Raw genomic sequence first — 19,874 nt, 5'->3', positions numbered from 1 at the left:
AGTATAGATATATGTTAGTCGGATGCAAAAATTTATATTATATTTGTTTTAAATAGATACAGATATAAATCGGATATCGAAGGCATAGATATAAATATGGATAAAATTCAGATAATTAAACTTTATGACTATGGAATCAAAGGTTATTAAGTGGATCATAAATCATGTTAATAGCATAATTAGGTGGTCATTTATTTTTTTAAAATATTCATAAGAGTTATATAAAATTAAATAAGATTATAATTAGAATTGAATATTCGGATATAGATAAGAAGTTATCTATCTATGTTTATACCTTTTTTTTTTGATGAATAAGAATACGGAAACGGATATTAATTAGATGTTTGAATTTCTATCTATATCTGAATAAATTTGAATATGAAAACAGATCTAGATAAATATTATCTGTTCCATTTTTATCTCCACTTTGAAACTTAATTGGATAAGCATTCTCTTACACGTCTGGAAAAGACTCCAAGTTTAAAGGACAGATAAAAGCAAGAAGAGACGAGGAACGTGTAGGTAAAAGAACAGTGCCAAATAAGGGATGGTAGGCCCTAGGGGTCGATAACTTCCAAAGATGTGGATGGGGTTATTTATAAAGACAGTGGTAAATGGCAGCAAGTGCGGCCAAGGGAGGGAGAGAGATGTTCAAGTGTATTTTAGTTGGACATACAACTACCCAAGCACTGATTGGATGGGCATGAAAGAAAATATATTTGTAAGGAGAGAGAGAGACGTAGTAAGGGGAGGCAGGGAGGGAGGGAGGGAGGGAGAGAGAGAGAGAGAGAGAGACGTAGTACTCGGAGTTTAAGCAGACAAAAGGAAGTATTAGGTATAAAGGAGAGAGGGAGATGCAATAGGAAAATTGTCAGATTCTTTTATTTTGTTGGAGTGGTTGAAATCCGTTCTTCTTGGCTTTCATTGCCTCTGCCTCTTCTCTCGCTCTCTCTCTCTCTTTTCTTTCTTGTGCCTTTGATTGCGAGCATTGCTTCTTTCTTCTGTTGTTATAATTCATCTTCTAATTTTTGAGGGGATGGAAGCAAGCCAACAGGAGGCAGTCGAAAGTGAGAACAGAAGTAAGTTTAGAAGGATATGTGTCTTCTGCGGGAGTAGGTCAGGGAACAGGACTTCATTCAGTGATGCAACTCTTGACCTTGGGAAGCAATTGGTGAGAAATTGGAAGGCAAATCTGAAAGCAAACTTCCGCCTGACATAATTGAGTTCTACGAAGCTAACTTTATGACGAACACTCCTTAATTTTCTCTCTTATCTTGTTTTCCATTTTCTCGTGAAGTTTGTCCCTCTTTTAATTGTTTCTCTTGAGAATAAAAAAAAAATGTGATGTGATTCTTTGAAGAAAAAATGTTTATCTTTTATATTCTTCTTTTAGTTTGTTTTTTTCCTTCTGGTTACCTCTGGGAAATAAGAACATTGGTGCATCCATGTGAAGAATGATTTTCTTCTCTGATAGTCCTTTCAGTTCTAGTCTTTGTTTTAAAATAAGTGTTACTTTTGTGGTCTTCTAAGACTTTACAAGCTTGATTCCTTCTGTTATTCTTGTGTTCTTTGCTATAGAAAATTAGTTCATTTTGACTTGCTCATTTCTCTTTCAGGTTGAGAGAAAAATACACCTCATTTATGGTGGTGGAAGTGTAGGTCTGATGGGCCTGATATCTCAGACTGTCTACAATGGTGGATGTCATGTTCTCGGGTAAAGAGTATATAAGTCCATGTTTTAACTCTTCACTTTGATTTTTTGTTACATGTAATACATTTTTGTTAGACTTTCATGATTCACATGAGAAGATAAGTTCCTTGCTGATCCATTCTCTCATCACAGAGTCATTCCTAAAGCTCTCCAGCCACATGAGGTTAGTTCCAAACCCTCTTCTCTCTTGTCTCTGATCTTCACTTAAAGTTCAGCAGCTGTTATTGCTTTCCAGATATCAGGAGAGACCATTGGAGAGGTGAAGACAGTAGCAGACATGCATGAGCGGAAGTCAGAAATGGCTAAACATGCTGATGCCTTTATTGCCCTTCCAGGTGAAACCCCAAGTCAATTCCTACTCCAATGCCAACTAGGCTCTAATAATCTCAAAATTCTAAGTTTCAATATAAACCTCTTTAGGTGGTTATGGAACCATGGAGGAACTTTTAGAGATAATAGCATGGTCTCAGCTTGGAATCCATGATAAACCAGTGAGTTATTGTCTTACTTAGCTGCTTTCCGATTTAATATTACATCTGGGAGGTCATGCTTCATCAAGTCTTTGGTTCTGAAATTTTTCAGGTGGGGTTACTGAATGTGGATGGGTACTACGACAGTTTGCTTGCACTGTTTGACAAAGGGGTGGAGGAAGGCTTCATAGAGGAGTCAGCAAGAAATATTGTGGTTTCAGCAGAGAGCGCAGAGGAGCTGATCAGGAAAATGGAGGTAAATGAAGGAGGGAAAAGGAAGGTAATCACAAGCCTAAAGAGGAAGCGGAGCTGCTAGAGGTGAATTCATTTGTTTGAGGGCTTCATTCTCTTCCTTTATTTGTTTCTCGTTTTCATTTGGTTGGTTGCTGAATTATTGAGTTGGGTGACAGAGACACAGGTTGCAGGAAAAGCAAGGAATGATATGTTTTTGGCTCTCACTGTTACCTGCAGCAGTATGCGCCACTTGATGACAGGGTTGCACCCGGACAAAGCTGGGATGTGGACAAATTATTAGAGTCTGCCACAAATGAGCCTACTCAAATGTCTTAAAAATAAACCCAACTCGCTTTTGTGTCTATATATGTCAACATATTCCCTTCCCTTTTCTATATAATTGTCTCTCTCTCTCTCTCTCTCTCTCGCTCCCTCCCTCCCTCCCTCCCTATGTGTTTGTGTGTGTGTGTGTGTGTGTGAACCCCCCAATGAATCATCAAGGGAAAGAAACGGGTGGCCAAGGAAAGGAAATTATATTGGCATTTCTCCCCTTTCTGTGATGCTGTTTCTTTTCTTCTTCTTTTTTGGATTTTAATCTGTGGATGGGAATGTTTGGCTCTCTTTGCTATGTCACTATAGCTGTTTTATGTAGATGGGGCCACGCTTGTCAGTTTTCAGTCTTCTTGGCATGTGATCCAATGGCAATGGGAGTCATCCCATAAATTCAGTAATATGACATCATTTTTAAGGATTAGGAAATCTGTCGACCAATTCTACCTGATTGTAAAATGGAACTAATTAAGCATCTTGAGTAAAATCTTCACCAAGTTTTAAACATAGTTAAAAAGAGCTTGTTTAGGTATTGCCTTAACTATATAAATGATGCTTTTCACATGGTTGCAGATATGCTGCATTACTGATTCCTTTTTTGGTGTTCTTGTTTTTGGTATAATTGATTAATTTCTTCTTGGAGGTATTTGGAGGTCCCTAAAAATTGGGCCGAAGTGGAGCTCAACTGAGTCACTTACTCCATTCTAAGGAAGAAAAACCCAAAGTAGCTTCAGTCCAGGGGAGCGGAAGCAACTTAATCAAATGTGCTTCAGCTATGTCCACTTACACCAAATCAAATGAACCCTTTCGTTAGGGAAAACAGGTCCGAGGATAGCCTGATGTCACGGAGAGGGGGATTCACAACCCGAAAGCATAAGCTGTTAAGAGAACCTGCCTAGGCTAATATATCAATGTGCACTCCTTTTATGAATGAATGCGGCACTATGACAATCTCTCCCACTTAGTCTCATAACACCCTCATCACGATTGGATCCTACTCGAGAGGGGGATGTCTACCCATGGCCTAGGTCCTATTTAACCTTACTGGATCCTCCTTGACCTTGATATCCTTCAGTGAGAGGCCTACATGGCTAATCAAAATTATGATACGTAGTATATATATTTTAGCTCTAATACAATTTATCACGAACTCCCAAGCTAAAAACTTAAGCTATTAGGAAGAGAATCAGCTAGGCTAATAAACTCATATGACACTCATTTTATTAATCAGTGTGGGACTATGATACCAAGCATCCTCCTTCTTTAGGCTCCTAATATAATGCCACATTAGAAAAGACTGATCTGCCTGCCACTTCTGTAGACTCAATAAACTGATGTTATGGTATTTGTTAGCTTCTTCTTAATCTTAATGCAAAAGTACAAATATTGCAGATGTTTGAAAACATTTGTAACCCACATTTTCAAATGGTATAACAACTATAGTTACAAACTGATTGTAAAATCATTCCTGCAAAGTTTTAAGGGCTTATTTGAACATCCATATCTATTATAACGTCCGCCTTATTGCAATGGGCCTGCTTACGGGCTCAACACCGTTCTTGCCCTTTTTGGGTAATAGGGGAGTGAGATGACTCATTGGAAGTGAATAAACGCGATGCCCCTTGCATCTGCGTAATAAAATAAGGCAGGAGGAAAGTCTTCAAACCAAACTCTTCCCGCTTGCTCGATGCTTACTATGTTGGCCAAACAGTCAGCTACGTGATTAACTTCTCAAAAACGTAGAGCCAAGATAAGTTAATAGCCAGACCCTCGACCTGAAATCACAAGTACCTTCTACGAACAACCGCCACATACTCATAGAGTACCTTCTACGAGCATGCAAGATATCTAACATAATATCAAATACAATGTAGTGGAAAGAATTTCATTAACTAAAATCCAAAATTCAATAATTAACCAATCAAAAATAATGATCAAGATTCAAGAGTCTCACATTGGTTATACTTCATTTACTAATTAAAAATAGGCCCGCAAAAGATTCTAATAGTAATATTAAATCTGAACTTTATCTATATGGTTGAATCTTGCTTTTATTCTTATTCCCATAGCAGTACCTCATCTATAATTAGTTTTTTGAATCCAGAAAAGAAGGGATAATGAGTTTGACTACCCAAAAAGTAATGAATACATGTAATAATATAATATTCAATAGACAAATACAAATTCTCATGAATCGGTATAAAAATATAGAAAAAATTAATGGCCAGTTCATCCTTAGACCGGACTTAGAACTTTTAGTCCCTGTTGACTAGTTTTATAACAACTGGTCCAACGACATTTCAACATTTAACTATTTTCCATCATGAGACGAACATACCCCCCATTCTTCCGCTCTTCCTCTCTTTCAGGAATAGCAACCTATTTGTGGAAGACGGTGAGGTTGACGGATGCGTTGTTGGGCACCTCGGCCACCAGGTACAGTGGGGACCACTCCTCCCTTCAGTCATACTCCTCGGCAGCTTCCTCCTCTTGCTGCTACAAAAAGAGAGAGACTAACTGGGGAAAGGCTGAGGGAAGCTCTCCCTTGAGTCACAAACGAAGGAAAGAGAAAATGAGAAGAAAAGAAGAAGAAGAGAAGAAGAAGAAGGGAGGCCGGGCCACGGCCGCCGCAACCCGTTCTGGGCGCTCTGGCGAGGGACTCTTTCTCAAGCTCGCGGGAGGAGAACACATGAGAAGAAGGGACGAGAAGAAAGAAGAAAGAAGAAGAAACTTCGGGAAGAAGAGAAGAAAAAAGAAAAGAAAAAGAAAAGAAAAGAAAAAGAAGAAAAAGAAGGAAAAAGAAGAAAAACAAAGAAAAAAAGAAAAGAAAAGAAAAATAAAGAAAAGAAGAAAAGGCAAAGAAAAGAAAAGAGAAGAAAAATAAACAAATAAATGCATAAATATATATATATATATATATATATATATTTTAAATAAATAAATAAATATATTTCAATGAAATAAAATAATAAAATAAATAAATAAAAAGAAAAATAATGAGTGAGTGGCAAATAATCTAATCTTTATGATATTGATAAGTGCAATGGATTTGTTATCATTGCAATTAATTAAGTAAGCTTGGAACTTAGTTTATATAGCCCCGAATACAGTTAACTAACCATTGCAATTAGGTTACACTACAAGAAAATTCATCTTTCCCGATGCTTTTTATAATCTATACTGACGCTTATAAGCGTTGGCTAAAGTTCCCGCGACGCAAACAGAAGCGTCGCAAAAGCGTCGGCGATACCGGAGTGCCAAAAGTTTTTGCCGACGCTAAGAGAAAGCGTCGGCAAAAACAGGGCTTTTCCGATGCTAATAAAAGCGTCGGCAAAAACGACATTCGCTGACGCTTTAAAGCGTCGGCGTAGGCTGTTTACCGACACTTTAAAGCGTCGCCAACACTTTAAAGCGTCGGCGTAGGCGTGCCACAACTTTTATTTACCAATGCTTTAAAGCGTCGGGATTGCTATTTTTTAAAAAACATAAAAATACGAATGTAAATTATAAAAACACATTATAACAATATGAACCTATATTACATTTATATTGACACAAACATTCAAATCATTCGAAATATTTAAATTGTCATATCTTAGAATTACAATGTACTTTGCGAAATAAGAAACATATACAAGTTTAGAAGGTATCAAGGACGGGATTCAGCTCCATCATCATCATCTCTATGAGCTCTTGAAGTCTCAGAAATCTGCAAAAAAAAAAAGGGAAAACCATATATGTAAATTAATTTATTTACTTGTTTCTCTTCTAGAGAACTCTCTGATGGAATGGCTGACGCACTTTTATGAACTCCAGCACCTTGCTCCGAGCTGCTTGAGTGTGAGTATTTTGGATTTGAATATGCTGAACCATGACTTTTAATTGGTGGAGGGAGAGCAGTCATTTCTGGTGTTCCTCTTCATTTACTGGGGAACAAAAAGGAAATAACTTGAACAGAAACATTGTTTAATCAGAATCATGAATCAAAATCATGAATCAGAAACATTGTTGCTTTATAAGAACGAATAGGAAAAATAAAAATCTACGAATAGGGAAAATAATAACGAAAAATTGAAAAGAGAAGCATCTTAAATAGCTGACCTGTCCATATGCTATTATAAGAAGAACATGATATTGGCCACCACTATTATCTACAATGCCGATGGCTGTTTCAATTATTGGTGCAAAGGATGTTGGTCCTGTCAAGAAGGTCCAGAGTCATGACCAAATAGGAACTTCACTTAGATGCCCACATCTAATCTATTAAAGAAACATTTTGCTGGTTTAAAGTTCTTTCATCAAAATAGTATTCCTAGTTGGGGTCCACAATGCACCAAGTATAGCTTTGATACCACCGAGCAAAGGAATACATGGAATAGTGAACTAGAGAACATCATTGTCTTCCTCCCTAGATAATTGTTGGGAACCCGCCCATGCCGCTGATATTTCAAAAATTTTCAGATGGCAGCGGAATCGGCATGCGCGAGTTCGACGTTCATCGCATGAACGTTGTTTCGTGACCTTTCGTAATTAGGTAAGAATTAAAACTTTTAAAACTACTAGGAAGATCAAATCTTCACCTTGCGCGGGTAGATGATCACCGTGAATCTGAATTCGTGGTTTTAGGAAGAGGGTTCGCTTGAAGCCGTTCAAACGTCCGGCCTCTACGGGTATCCACACGAAGTAGAGAACCGATCAAAGCTTTCTTGTCTTCCCGGGGTGCTAGCTCCCTTGCAAAGACTCCTTTGATGGCTGATCTCTTCTCTTTCTTTCAACTCTTGAAAGTGCTTGAGAGGAGGAAGAAGAAGGATGAAGAAGAGGAAGTAGATGAACCCCTGCACAGCCTTCTTTCTGTTGCTTGCGCTGGATGAAGAAAAGGAAGAGGAGGAAGCCGCCAACACTTGGAGGTTCCTTCTTTCTTGCTTGCGGCTGCAACTAAGAGGGAGGAAGAGGGTGGCCACGGCACAAGGGAAGAGGGCTCCAATGCTTAGGGCGCCGGCCTCATGGTGCTTCTTATAGCTATCAAGGGCTCCTCCAAAGTTGGAGCCCTAGATAACTTTCCAAAGAAAGAAGGGGGCGCCGGCCCTAGCTCCTCTCTTCTTGTCGCCCCAAGCAATTGGAGAGGGGCTGATGCCCCTCTTAGTTGGTTAACCTAATCCTCTTCCAAAGAGGATTAGGTGCCTCTCTCATGGTTTCATCCTAATCTAATTAGGATTAGCCAATTTGGGTTCAATCTATGCTAGTCCCAATCTAATTAGGACTTGAATGGATCATGACTCAATTGAACTCTTCAATCCTAATCCAATTAGGAGTCATGTTGATTCATTAGATTAATAATTAATTAGGACTTAAGGAATCCTAATCCAATTAGGATTTGTTTAATTTTAGTCCTAATTCAATTAGGACTCTATTTGAATCCGAAGTCCTAATCCAATTAGAATTTCTAGGAATCCTACTCCAAGTAGGAATCCAATTTTAATTCAAAACTCCTAATCTCATTAGGATTGAGGAATCCTATTCCAAGTAGGAATGCCAGTCCTAATCCAATTAGAACTCTAGGTATCCTACCCGAAGTAGGATTCTTGTTTCAAGTCCAATTAATTAATTCCTTTTCCTTCTTCAACTTCTTATCAATCAAATTGATTTCTTGTGATTCCTAATCACGATTTCAACCATCGGATCGGTCAATACTTCTAGTGTGTGTGACCCCATAGGTTCTATTCTGACTGGTAGTGAGATATATTGTGATCTCTATCACTATATCATTGAAAACTCCTTTCAATGGGTTGGAACGATTCCAACTCAACTCATTAGGGTTTATCGATCATCGAGATAATCCCTGTGAGTCCCACCATCCACCAGTGACACCTAGCAGCATGTAGTGGCTACCCAGCAGAATGGAATGATGAACCTCTAGGTGCAGTTAACATGTGATACAATCCTACTCTCGTGGATCCCTACAGGACGGAGGTCATGGACAACTCGTCAAACCCCATCGTCTGTCATATGTCAAGATTTATTCGACTTGAGTTCGATAGTGGAAAACTCTTTCTCCACTTTACTGCCCTGGCCAAGGTCTTAGAACTCAGTCTAACAAATCACATAGGATCACTCCTCTTCTATCAAGGTCGATAGATTCCTTATAGGTGCATACCCTACTCCTACAGTGAACCTACTGCAGCCAATCTACACTGCATGGACCCATATGGCTAGAGACCATGTATGTGTGCAGTCAAACTACAATAACCTCACTGTGAGTAGCCGAAGCACCGCAGGTCAAAGGACCAGTCACACTACTGCAACATCAAGTAAGTCACTGACGAGTGGATAGACATCCAAGTGACTTCTTGTCTTGGTCACGCTCAGTACCCTTGTTCTCTAACAAGCACCTGCACTATCACTTCAGTGTCCCTACACTGTGGACTCAAGTCTCGTCCATCCAGGAGGAAAGTGATCTGTGCACTGATCGGATCGATCACCGTCCTCGTGATGATCTATTGATCAGGAGCATTTAGAAATTAATCACCAATGATACATGGCTCAAATTCTCAACTCTTGAGAATATGTATCATCATCTTATTAATTTCTTGGACGATTCATAGACACATAAACAATATGAATGAAAAAGATGCCTTTTATTTATTCAATAATAAATAGTCAAGTACAAAAATATGTCCCTAGAATCAACAATGTGTCAGCCAAATTGGCTTCTAGGGCATACATCTAACAATCTCCCACTTGCACTAAAGCCAATTGGTCATATATCTTAGGCCCATCTTCTCAAGGTGGGCTTCAGTCTTTTGCTGACTCAGCTGCTTAGTGAAAGGGTCTGCCACGTTATCCGCGGAGTCTACTCTCTGCACCTCTACATATTTCTTCTCCACATAGTCGCGTATGAGGTGAAAGCGCCGCTCTATATGCTTAGACTTCTGATGAGACCTTGGCTCCTTAGCAAGGGCTATGGCGCCATTATTATCGCAGTAGAGTGTTATGGCATCTGATGTCATCACATCCAGCTCTGCAATGAATTTCTTGAACCAGAAGCCTTCCTTAGCAGCTTCAGAGGCGGCGATGTATTCGGCTTCCATAGTAGAATCAGCAATGATCGGTTGTTTAGAACTCTTCCAATTCACCGTACCACCATTGCACAAGAACACGTATCCAGATGTTGACTTCCTGTCATCGACATCAGTCATGAAGTCTGAATTTGTGTACCCTTCTACCTTTAACTCTGATGATCCTCCAAAAACCAAGAATAAATTTTTAGTTCTTCTCAAGTACTTAAGAATATTCTTCACAGCTGTCCAGTGTTCTTCACTGGATTCGACTGATATCTGCTTGTGACACTCACAGCAAGAGCTATATCAGGTCGTGTACATAGCATGGCATACATGAGGCTTCCTATTGCCGATGCATAAGGAATCTTGCTCATGCGTTGAATCTCCTCAGATGTGTTGGGGCACATCTTCTTGGAGAGATGAATTCCATGCCTTAGGGGTAAGAGACCCCTCTTGGAGTTTTCCATGCTGAACCTCTTCAGCACCTCCTCTATGTACATTTTCTGTGACAGGCCAAGCATCCTTTTAGATCTATCTCTATAGACCTTTATTCCCAAAATATAGGATGCTTCCCCAAGGTCTTTCATGGAGAATTCTTTTGACAACCAGACCTTGACCGAGGTTAGCATGGGAATATCATTCCCAATCAGGAGAATGTCACCTACGTACAGTACGAGAAAAACGACAGCACTCCCACTAACCTTTTTATAAACACATGGTTCCTCCTCGTTTTTGATGAAATCAAACGTTTTGATTGCATCATCGAAACGAGTGTTCCAACTCCGAGAGGCTTGCTTTAGTCCATAGATGGACCTTTGCAGCTTGCAGACCTTGTGATCTCCATCACTGGAAGTGAAACCCAAAGGCTGTTCCATATAGATATCTTCATCAAGATATCCATTCAGGAAAGCAGTTTTCACATCCATCTGCCAGATTTCATAATCATGAAATGCTGCAATGGCAAGCAATGTTCGAATGGATTTTAGCATGGCTACAGGTGAAAAGGTCTCCTGATAGTCAATGCCTTCGCGCTGACTATACCCTTTCGCCACAAGCCTTGCCTTATAGGTCTCTACCTCTCCATCCGAACCTATTTTCCTTTTGTAGATCCATTTGCATCCAATAGGTACAATACCTTCTGGTGGATCTACTAAGGTCCAGACTTGGTTGGAATGCATGGAGTCTATCTCTGACTTCATAGCTTCCAGCCATTTCTCGGAATCGATATCAGATATCGCCTCGCTGTAGGTTTTGGGATCCTGTATATGATCCCTATCTCCCACTAGGAACATTTCCTCGGTATCCTCTTCTAGTATACCTAAGTATCTATCGGGAGGATGGGAGACCCTACTAGATCTACGAGGTGGTCGAGGGACATCGTGTACTGGCTCTGTATGAACGGGTTCAATAGGATCCATAACTCGTTGCTTTTCAGAGACTTTCTCTTCAAGCTCAATTTTCCTCCCACTGCCTCTATCAAGGATAAACTGATTTTCCAAGAAGATGGCATGACGGCTCACAAACACATTGTGATCCTCTGAGACGTAAAAATTATATCCTAATGACTCTTTAGGATATCCTATAAAACGAGCACTTATGGTCCTAGCCTCTAACTTGTCCGCCTGTAGTCTCTTGACGTGGGCCGGACATCCCCAAATCTTGAGATGACCCAGACTTGGTTTCTTACCATGCCATATCTCATACGGTGTGGTAGGAACGGATTTAGAGGGAACTCTATTCAATAAATAAATCGCTGTGAGTAAGGCATCTCCCCAAAGGAACATAGGTAAATCAGTGAAGCTCATCATGGACCTGACCATATCCAATAGGGTCCGATTCCTCCTCTCTGACACCCCGTTGAGTTGAGGTGTACCCGGAGGTGTCCATTGTGAGACTATGCCGTTTTCTTTGAGATAGTCCCGGAATTCTCTACTAAGGTATTCTCCTCCTCGATCTGATCGAAGAGCCTTAAGAGGTTTTCCAGTTTGTTTTTCTACTTCATTCTTGAACTCTTTGAACTTTTCAAAAGAGTCAGACTTGTGTCTCATAAGATACACATACCCATACCGTGAATAATCATCGGTAAAGGTAATGAAGTAAGAATAACGTCCCCTGGCTAGCACATCGAATGGGCCACATACATCTGTATGTATTAGGGTAAGTATTTCAGTGGTCCTCTCCCCATGTCCTACAAAGGGCAGTCTAGCCATTTTTTCTTGAAGACAGGACTCGCAAACTGGACATGACTCGGAAGTCAATGAGCCGAGAAGCCCATCTTTATCCATTTTGTTCATCCTATCCTCTCCAATATGGCCAAGTCTGAGGTGCCACAAATATCTTTGGTTTATCTCATCTCTGGATCTTTTGGATCCTTTGGCACTCACATCTTGCTCGGTAACATTCACAGATACATCCATATGTAAATGATAGAGACTGTCAATCATGAAACCACGTGCGACTATTTTATTTCTCAAATAAATAGAACAGCAGTCTTTGTCAAATGTAAAAACATGACCTTCCTGTGCTAGACATGAAACAGAAATCAAATTTCTGCTAGCAACAGGTACATAATAGCAGTCTCTAAGTATTAAACTAAATCCAGACGGTAGTCGCAGATGGTAGGTGCCCACAGCCACAGCAGCAACTTTTGCCCCGTTGCCAACCCTAAGGGTTACCGCACCTTCCGCCAGCCTTCTACTTTTCTTTAGACCCTGCATGGTAGTGCACAGATGAGCACTAGAACCAGAATCTATAACCCAACTAGAAGTAGAAGAAACCGTTAGATTAGTTTCAATTATGAGCAAGTCTATACCTTCTGAAGGTGTGTCACCTTTCTTGTTCTTCAGGCTCTCGAGGTATGAAGGACAGTTTCTCTTCCAGTGGCCTTCGACATTGCAGTGGAAACATTTTCCTTTGTCGTTAGCACTTTTCTTTTGAACTTCCTTCTTTGGCTTCTTGTCTTTCTTCTGCTTCTTAGCAGGCTTCTTTTTCTTCCAAGTAGACTTTCTCTTGGAACCAGAAGTCAACTCAGCAGCAAGGACATTGCCCCTTGAACCTTTCAAGGCTCCCTCAGCAGTTACCAACATGTTGATTAGTTCAGTCTTAGTGCATTCAATCTTATTCATGTGGTAGTTTACTATAAACTGAGCAAATGAATCAGGAAGTGACTGTAGGATCAAATCCACTTGTAATTCCTTGTGCATGTCCATACCGAGCTTCTCAAGCTCCTCTAGGTCCTTGATCATGGTCAGACCGTGATCATGGACAGACTGCCCCTCGCGCATCTTCGCTTTGAAAAGCCTCTTGGACACTTCAAAACGAGCTGTGCGACTCTGCTCACCATACAACTCTTGCAGGTGTGCCAGTATATCCCTAGCAGTCTTTATATTTTCATGCTGGCATTGGAGTTCATTAGACATAGATGCCATCATATAGCATTTTCCTCTAATGTCATCGTCCAACCACTTTTATGCATCTCACGCTGAACATCAGTGGGACGTGCTGGTAATGTGGGGATATCTGAATCGAGTATGTAGCCTATCTTCTCACAGTCCAAAACTATTTTGAGATTTCTAAGCCAGTCCTTGTAATTGGTTCCGGTCAGTCGGTTGGTCTCAAGAATACGGGTCAAAGGGTTTGAAGCCGACATTGTATCTGCAGAGAGTAAAGATTCTAGTTAGACTTTTGTACTTGATCCTAATCTGTCCTAAGGTCTTTTAGAACAAATTGTGACTCCCACTATTTTCTCGAATTCCTCACACTCCCCTGGTAGGAAAACGGAAATCCCACACGACTAGGGTTTCTAGTGGGTACTGCGGTCCCACCGATTTACATGCCACCTCACCTAACAGTTATTGGTGACACATAGATGGATGAGTGTACAACTCTTGTACAATGCTTCTCAAGCATGTTGCAGTGTAACTTGGTCTCTAAGCCATGAAGACCTCACCTAACAGTTATTGGTCCCATTTCTTAGTTAAGTCAGACCCACCGTATAACCGTAGGAATAAAGTCGTCATTGGGTCCTCACCTAACAGTTATTGGTGCCCAACCCCACCTTTACCCTACAACATCTCATGTCTATAGAGAGGTCCAGCCCCCCAATGCAACTTGACCACTGTATCCAGCCGAGACAAGTCAACATCAGAAAGGCCTTAGCAGCTCTACTACAGTGGAAGACCTATTGACTTAATATTGGTTAATCAGGTCTTAGTGTTTGCAACTTGAACCTTTCATAAGAGGTAATCGAACAATTGGCCAGGTAAGCAGGTGGGAGGCTCCCCTTACTCAGAGAGTAAGGTCCTAATTAAGTAACCACCTTTCATGCTTTCCTAGACACCAATTAGATCAATTAATCTAATATGACTTGCTCATGTCGGTTCACTCTCGACTTGATTGAGGAGGTTTTGATTTAGGTCTCAATTGAGTTTGCTACATCACATGTAAGCCTATCTACCCGACTCTCATTCACATCACATGCAAACGGCGCATTGCAGGCAGTTATAATCGCGGCAATAATTAAAGCTAAACTTTAACTAGGTGATGATCATGGATTCTAATTAGGTCGTATTACAAGCACATGCACATCAATCGATCAAGTGGTCTTCAACTCTTGAATTGATTCCAAGCTTCCTTGATTCGATCCTTGATCAACTCTTGATCCCATCGCCATCAACCGCTTAGATCACCGTCATCTCATGCCTTTGCTTCAACTTGATCGTTGATGTACATCACATCACAGAAATACAACCAGATGTAAAAATAAAAATAAATTACATCTCCTTTTAGGAGGCACGCGGCCTCTCAAAACATCAAATAAGATGCATGCAAGCATCTGTAAAATTTACATGACATCGCAGATCACATCGCAGGTCATTACATTTGATACCAAAAGGGTTTGAATCCTATGATCATCACCGTATGCTACAATTATAATTTCAGATCTGAAAACTAACTGATTATATCATGACATAGGTCGCTGATCATGCTAATCATGATTCTAAACTTTGTAATCCCATTAACAATGCAATTAGAATCATCTTTTTATCACATAAAAATCAGCATGTAAAAAATCAGCACCCCTGAAAAATCTGCATGCAGAATTTTTCAGCATGCATGATCATTCAATTTTCAGATCTAATAAGCCTTTAGATATTTAATTCTTACCTTAATCTACGAAGCCTAGGCTCTGATACCACTGTTGGGAACCCGCCCATGCCGCTGATATTTCAAAAATTTTCAGATGGCAGCGGAATCGGCATGCGCGAGTTCGACGTTCATCGCATGAACGTTGTTTCGTGACCTTTCATAATTAGGTAAGAATTAAAACTTTTAAAACTACTAGGAAGATCAAATTTTCACCTTGCGCGGGTAGATGATCACCGCGAATCTGAATTCGTGGTTTTAGGAAGAGGGTTCGCTTGAAGCCGTTCAAACGTCCGGCCTCTACGGGTATCCACACGAAGTAGAGAACCGATCAAAGCTTTCTTGTCTTCCCGGGGTGCTAGCTCCCTTGCAAAGACTCCTTTGATGGCTGATCTCTTCTCTTTCTTTCAACTCTTGAAAGTGCTTGAGAGGAGGAAGAAGAAGGATGAAGAAGAGGAAGTAGATGAACCCCTGCACAGCCTTCTTTCTGTTGCTTGCGCTGGATGAAGAAAAGGAAGAGGAGGAAGCCGCCAACACTTGGAGGTTCCTTCTTTCTTGCTTGCGGCTGCAACTAAGAGGGAGGAAGAGGGTGGCCACGGCACAAGGGAAGAGGGCTCCAATGCTTAGGGCGCCGGCCTCATGGTGCTTCTTATAGCTATCAAGGGCTCCTCCAAAGTTGGAGCCCTAGATAACTTTCCAAAGAAAGAAGGGGGCGCCGGCCCTAGCTCCTCTCTTCTTGTCGCCCCAAGCAATTGGAGAGGGGCTGATGCCCCTCTTAGTTGGTTAACCTAATCCTCTTCCAAAGAGGATTAGGTGCCTCTCTCATGGTTTCATCCTAATCTAATTAGGATTAGCCAATTTGGGTTCAATCTATGCTAGTCCCAATCTAATTAGGACTTGAATGGATCATGACTCAATTGAACTCTTCAATCCTAATCCAATTAGGAGTCATGTTGATTCATTAGATTAATAATTAATTAGGACTTAAGGAATCCTAATCCAATTAGGATTTGTTTAATTTTAGTCCTAATTCAATTAGGACTCTATTTGAATCCGAAGTCCTAATCCAATTAGAATTTCTAGGAATCCTACTCCAAGTAGGAATCCAATTTTAATTCAAAACTCCTAATCTCATTAGGATTGAGGAATCCTATTCCAAGTAGGAATGCCAGTCCTAATCCAATTAGAACTCTAGGTATCCTACCCGAAGTAGGATTCTTGTTTCAAGTCCAATTAATTAATTCCTTTTCCTTCTTCAACTTCTTATCAATCAAATTGATTTCTTGTGATTCCTAATCACGATTTCAACCATCGGATCGGTCAATACTTCTAGTGTGTGTGACCCCATAGGTTCTATTCTGACTGGTAGTGAGATATATTGTGATCTCTATCACTATATCATTGAAAACTCCTTTCAATGGGTTGGAACGATTCCAACTCAACTCATTAGGGTTTATCGATCATCGAGATAATCCCTGTGAGTCCCACCATCCACCAGTGACACCTAGCAGCATGTAGTGGCTACCCAGCAGAATGGAATGATGAACCTCTAGGTGCAGTTAACATGTGATACAATCCTACTCTCGTGGATCCCTACAGGACGGAGGTCATGGACAACTCGTCAAACCCCATCGTCTGTCATATGTCAAGATTTATTCGACTTGAGTTCGATAGTGGAAAACTCTTTCTCCACTTTACTGCCCTGGCCAAGGTCTTAGAACTCAGTCTAACAAATCACATAGGATCACTCCTCTTCTATCAAGGTCGATAGATTCCTTATAGGTGCATACCCTACTCCTACAGTGAACCTACTGCAGCCAATCTACACTGCATGGACCCATATGGCTAGAGACCATGTATGTGTGCAGTCAAACTACAATAACCTCACTGTGAGTAGCCGAAGCACCGCAGGTCAAAGGACCAGTCACACTACTGCAACATCAAGTAAGTCACTGACGAGTGGATAGACATCCAAGTGACTTCTTGTCTTGGTCACGCTCAGTACCCTTGTTCTCTAACAAGCACCTGCACTATCACTTCAGTGTCCCTACACTGTGGACTCAAGTCTCGTCCATCCAGGAGGAAAGTGATCTGTGCACTGATCGGATCGATCACCGTCCTCGTGATGATCCATTGATCAGGAGCATTTAGAAATTAATCACCAATGATACATGGCTCAAATTCTCAACTCTTGAGAATATGTATCATCATCTTATTAATTTCTTGGACGATTCATAGACACATAAACAATATGAATGAAAAAGATGCCTTTTATTTATTCAATAATAAATAGTCAAGTACAAAAATATGTCCCTAGAATCAACAATGTGTCAGCCAAATTGGCTTCTAGGGCATACATCTAACAATAATTGCACCCTTAAGTCCAAAATCTCTCTCTCAAACTCCAAAAAAGATGAATAAAAATAGCAAAACTACTTGAAATTCTTAGGATAGTTGATATGAAAAATTGTAACATCTCATCATCATCCATGTTCGCATGCCTTCTTATGATTTTAGACTGAAATCACAATATAATACCGTTCCAAGCTTAATTGCAAGCTGTAGCAATCTATTACCAGCTTGCCAGTCTCCTAACTAATAGGACTCAACCTAGACCAGGGCCACTGAAACTAACAAGTCGATGTAGTATTAATTGTTTCCCCCTAATGTGCAGGACACACCTAAATTCCAAGCAAGAAAAATGATTCCAAGTAAATTCTAACCTCGACGGTCCCACATCATCATAATTCTAGACTCCATTCAAATTTTAGGTCCCCTGATTAAGAAAAGTCCAAGGCAAAGACTTTCCTGTTTGAGTACCCTTTATATTCTATTAAATATGGAGAAATTTATTTGACAGTCTCATATTTATCACTTCCAGATGAACATATACGTGTCCTAGTATCATTTGAAGTCGCCATAATCCAAGTCTATTAAAAAAAAATTAAAAATTCCAATATCTCATGCATACGGGCAAACAACATGTCATCATACCATTAATCAGGGAATTTTATAGATAAATACAGTCACACATAGCAAGAAAAAGGTCTCTATTAGGACACGTTAGCCACTTACATTCAGAAGGGAAGAATCGGGCATTGGCCATTTCGCAGGTGGGTCCTCGTCCGTAGGCTCGAGCGGGTGATCTACCGGCTTGAACTCTGCATAGATCTCCACCACCACATCGTCTTCTTCCCTCCCAGCATCACCATGGACATCGATTTCATTGGTCCCAGCTTCCTCTGCAACCTGCCCTTCCTTCTTGTCCTAAAACTCACAACAAACCCAAAGCAGACTAAGAAAACCCATTTCTATCACTACAAATCCACTGGGAAAAACATCAAATGACAAGATAATAGAAGTCAACAACCCCAAAAGGGATCTCTTACTAAACCATCCTCACACGGATGCCCCATCTACACAAGCTACCAGCTTCATCAAAGCTCAAAGAAGTGAGAAGGGAAAGCAAATAAAAGAGAAAAACATAACAGAAAACACAAAAGAGAAGCAGAGAAATCAACGGAGGAATAGAGAACAGAGGAAAGCTTTTTGTTTTTATGCAGGAAGGAGAGCAAAAGGGAAAGAAGTGGTACCAGAAGAGAGGGTTGGGGTCTCGTCATATAGCCTTGGAAGCGTGCTACGATCCCTACCATTTCTCCTCCTCTTTTCCTCCTTTCTCTGCACCTCTCTATCTATGCAGATTTTTCATTCCATCTTGTATGGACTGAAGTATTCATTCTTTTCCTAGAATAAAATGCATATCTTCTCCGCTCTGATTGCGGCCTCACAAGCAGCACATACCAACGACTGCAATTTCACAAAGACCACCAAGCAATAACCTCAAACAAGGGTTTGTCGTACCTCAGTAACTACAGCGTTTCCTCCACAAAACGTCTCAATTCCGAGGGTTTCCACAGCAAGAACTCAGCTCCAGCAAATCTACCATCAGACACAACAGATGTTTAAGATATTAGGGGATCCAGAGAGCTAATATTTCTAGAGCACATCCAAGAAGCCTAAGAGATATTAACAAGAAGCACTGTTTGCCAAAAGATCTCTACATAGAAACACAAGCTAGGTTTCATGAAAGAATCATATACCTCAACAACCACAAAATGTCTCGAAATCAAATCATTTTCTCCAAGAAATCCCTCGATCCCCAGGGTTTCCGCGCCGCCGGCGAATGCACTAGTCCGATCTTTCAGCGAGGGAATCGGCAAGAACCTGGAGAAGACAAGAAACCCGAAAAGAAGCCGAGAACTAGGGTTCTTGGAGCATCTCCGAACTCGAAGGCAGGGTTCTTGGAGCACTAGTCATCCCAGATGAATTTAATTCGACCTGCATACATTAGATGGACCAATAAAATCGAGCAAAATCGAATTATTTTTAATAATGCAAGGACGAAGGGGAACACATTTTCTTATGTTAAATTTAAAATATGTGCAAAGAAAATAATGATAAGTGCTGTGTAAAATAATTAAATATCTACATTATTTAGCACTTATCAATGACTCTTTAGGATGTCCTATAAAACGAGCACTTATGGTCCTAGCCTCTAGCTTGTCTGCCTGTAGTCGTTTGACGTGGGCCGGACATCCCCAAATCTTGAGATGACCAAGACTTGGTTTATTACCATGTCATATCTCATACGGTGTGGTGGGAACGGATTTAGAGGAAACTCTATTCAGTAGATATACTGCGGTAAGTAAGGCATCTCTCCAAAGAAACATAGGTAAATCAGTGAAGCTCATCATGGACCGGACCATATCCAATAGAGTTCGATTTCTCCTCTCTGACACCTCGTTGAGTTGAGGTGTACCCGGAGGAGTCCATTGTGAGACTATGCCATTCTCCTTGAGATAGTTCCGAAATTTGTCACTAAGGTATTCTCCTCCTCGATCTGATCGAAGAGCCTTAAGAGTTTTT

The 19,874-nt window shown here is 40.6% G+C and overlaps 1 protein-coding gene and 1 long non-coding RNA gene across 3 annotated transcripts; one reads left to right on the top strand and one right to left on the bottom strand.

The window, feature by feature from the left end:
• Positions 1-753: 753 nt before the first annotated feature.
• LOC103723591 (putative cytokinin riboside 5'-monophosphate phosphoribohydrolase LOG4) lies at positions 754-3,672 on the top strand. The gene is made up of 7 exons (XM_017846754.5): positions 754-1,171; positions 1,617-1,714; positions 1,844-1,874; positions 1,947-2,046; positions 2,132-2,202; positions 2,294-2,499; positions 2,592-3,672. The coding sequence occupies exons 1-6, from the start codon at positions 1,037-1,039 to the stop codon at positions 2,495-2,497; spliced, it is 639 nt and encodes a 212-aa protein (XP_017702243.1). The 5' UTR covers positions 754-1,036; the 3' UTR covers positions 2,498-2,499; positions 2,592-3,672.
• Positions 3,673-6,290: 2,618 nt separating this feature from the next.
• Positions 6,291-19,268, bottom strand: LOC149751200 (uncharacterized). Of its 2 annotated transcripts, XR_016398496.1 has the most exons (4): positions 19,049-19,257; positions 18,542-18,887; positions 18,024-18,215; positions 6,291-6,671 (listed from the first exon to the last, which is right to left on the bottom strand). It is a non-coding gene; the product is annotated as an uncharacterized LOC149751200 (long non-coding RNA). The 2 variants fall into 2 exon arrangements; XR_016398495.1 differs by lacking the exon at positions 6,291-6,671 and having other exon boundaries at positions 16,884-18,215; positions 19,049-19,268.
• Positions 19,269-19,874: the final 606 nt, after the last annotated feature.

The sequence above is a fragment of the Phoenix dactylifera genome, chromosome 15, assembly GCF_051530095.1.
Source record: "Phoenix dactylifera cultivar Ajwa chromosome 15, Ajwa_hap1_PhDact_Kaust_v1.1, whole genome shotgun sequence".
Classification (NCBI taxonomy): Eukaryota; Viridiplantae; Streptophyta; class Magnoliopsida; order Arecales; family Arecaceae; genus Phoenix; species Phoenix dactylifera.
The sequence above is the reverse complement of the archived record's forward strand: the minus strand, read 5'-3'. Positions and strand labels throughout refer to the sequence as shown.

What these genes read in the sequence shown, in the direction of transcription:
- LOC103723591 (XM_017846754.5), top strand. Translation starts at nt 1,037, where the DNA reads ATGGAAGCAAGCCAACAGGAGGCAGTCGAAAGTGAGAACAGAAGTAAG. An exon ending in GGTGGATGTCATGTTCTCGG is followed by an intron (nt 1,715 to 1,843) that starts GTAAAGAGTATA and finishes CTCTCATCACAG; the next exon opens with AGTCATTCCTAAAGCTCTCC. An exon ending in AAGCTCTCCAGCCACATGAG is followed by an intron (nt 1,875 to 1,946) that starts GTTAGTTCCAAA and finishes ATTGCTTTCCAG; the next exon opens with ATATCAGGAGAGACCATTGG.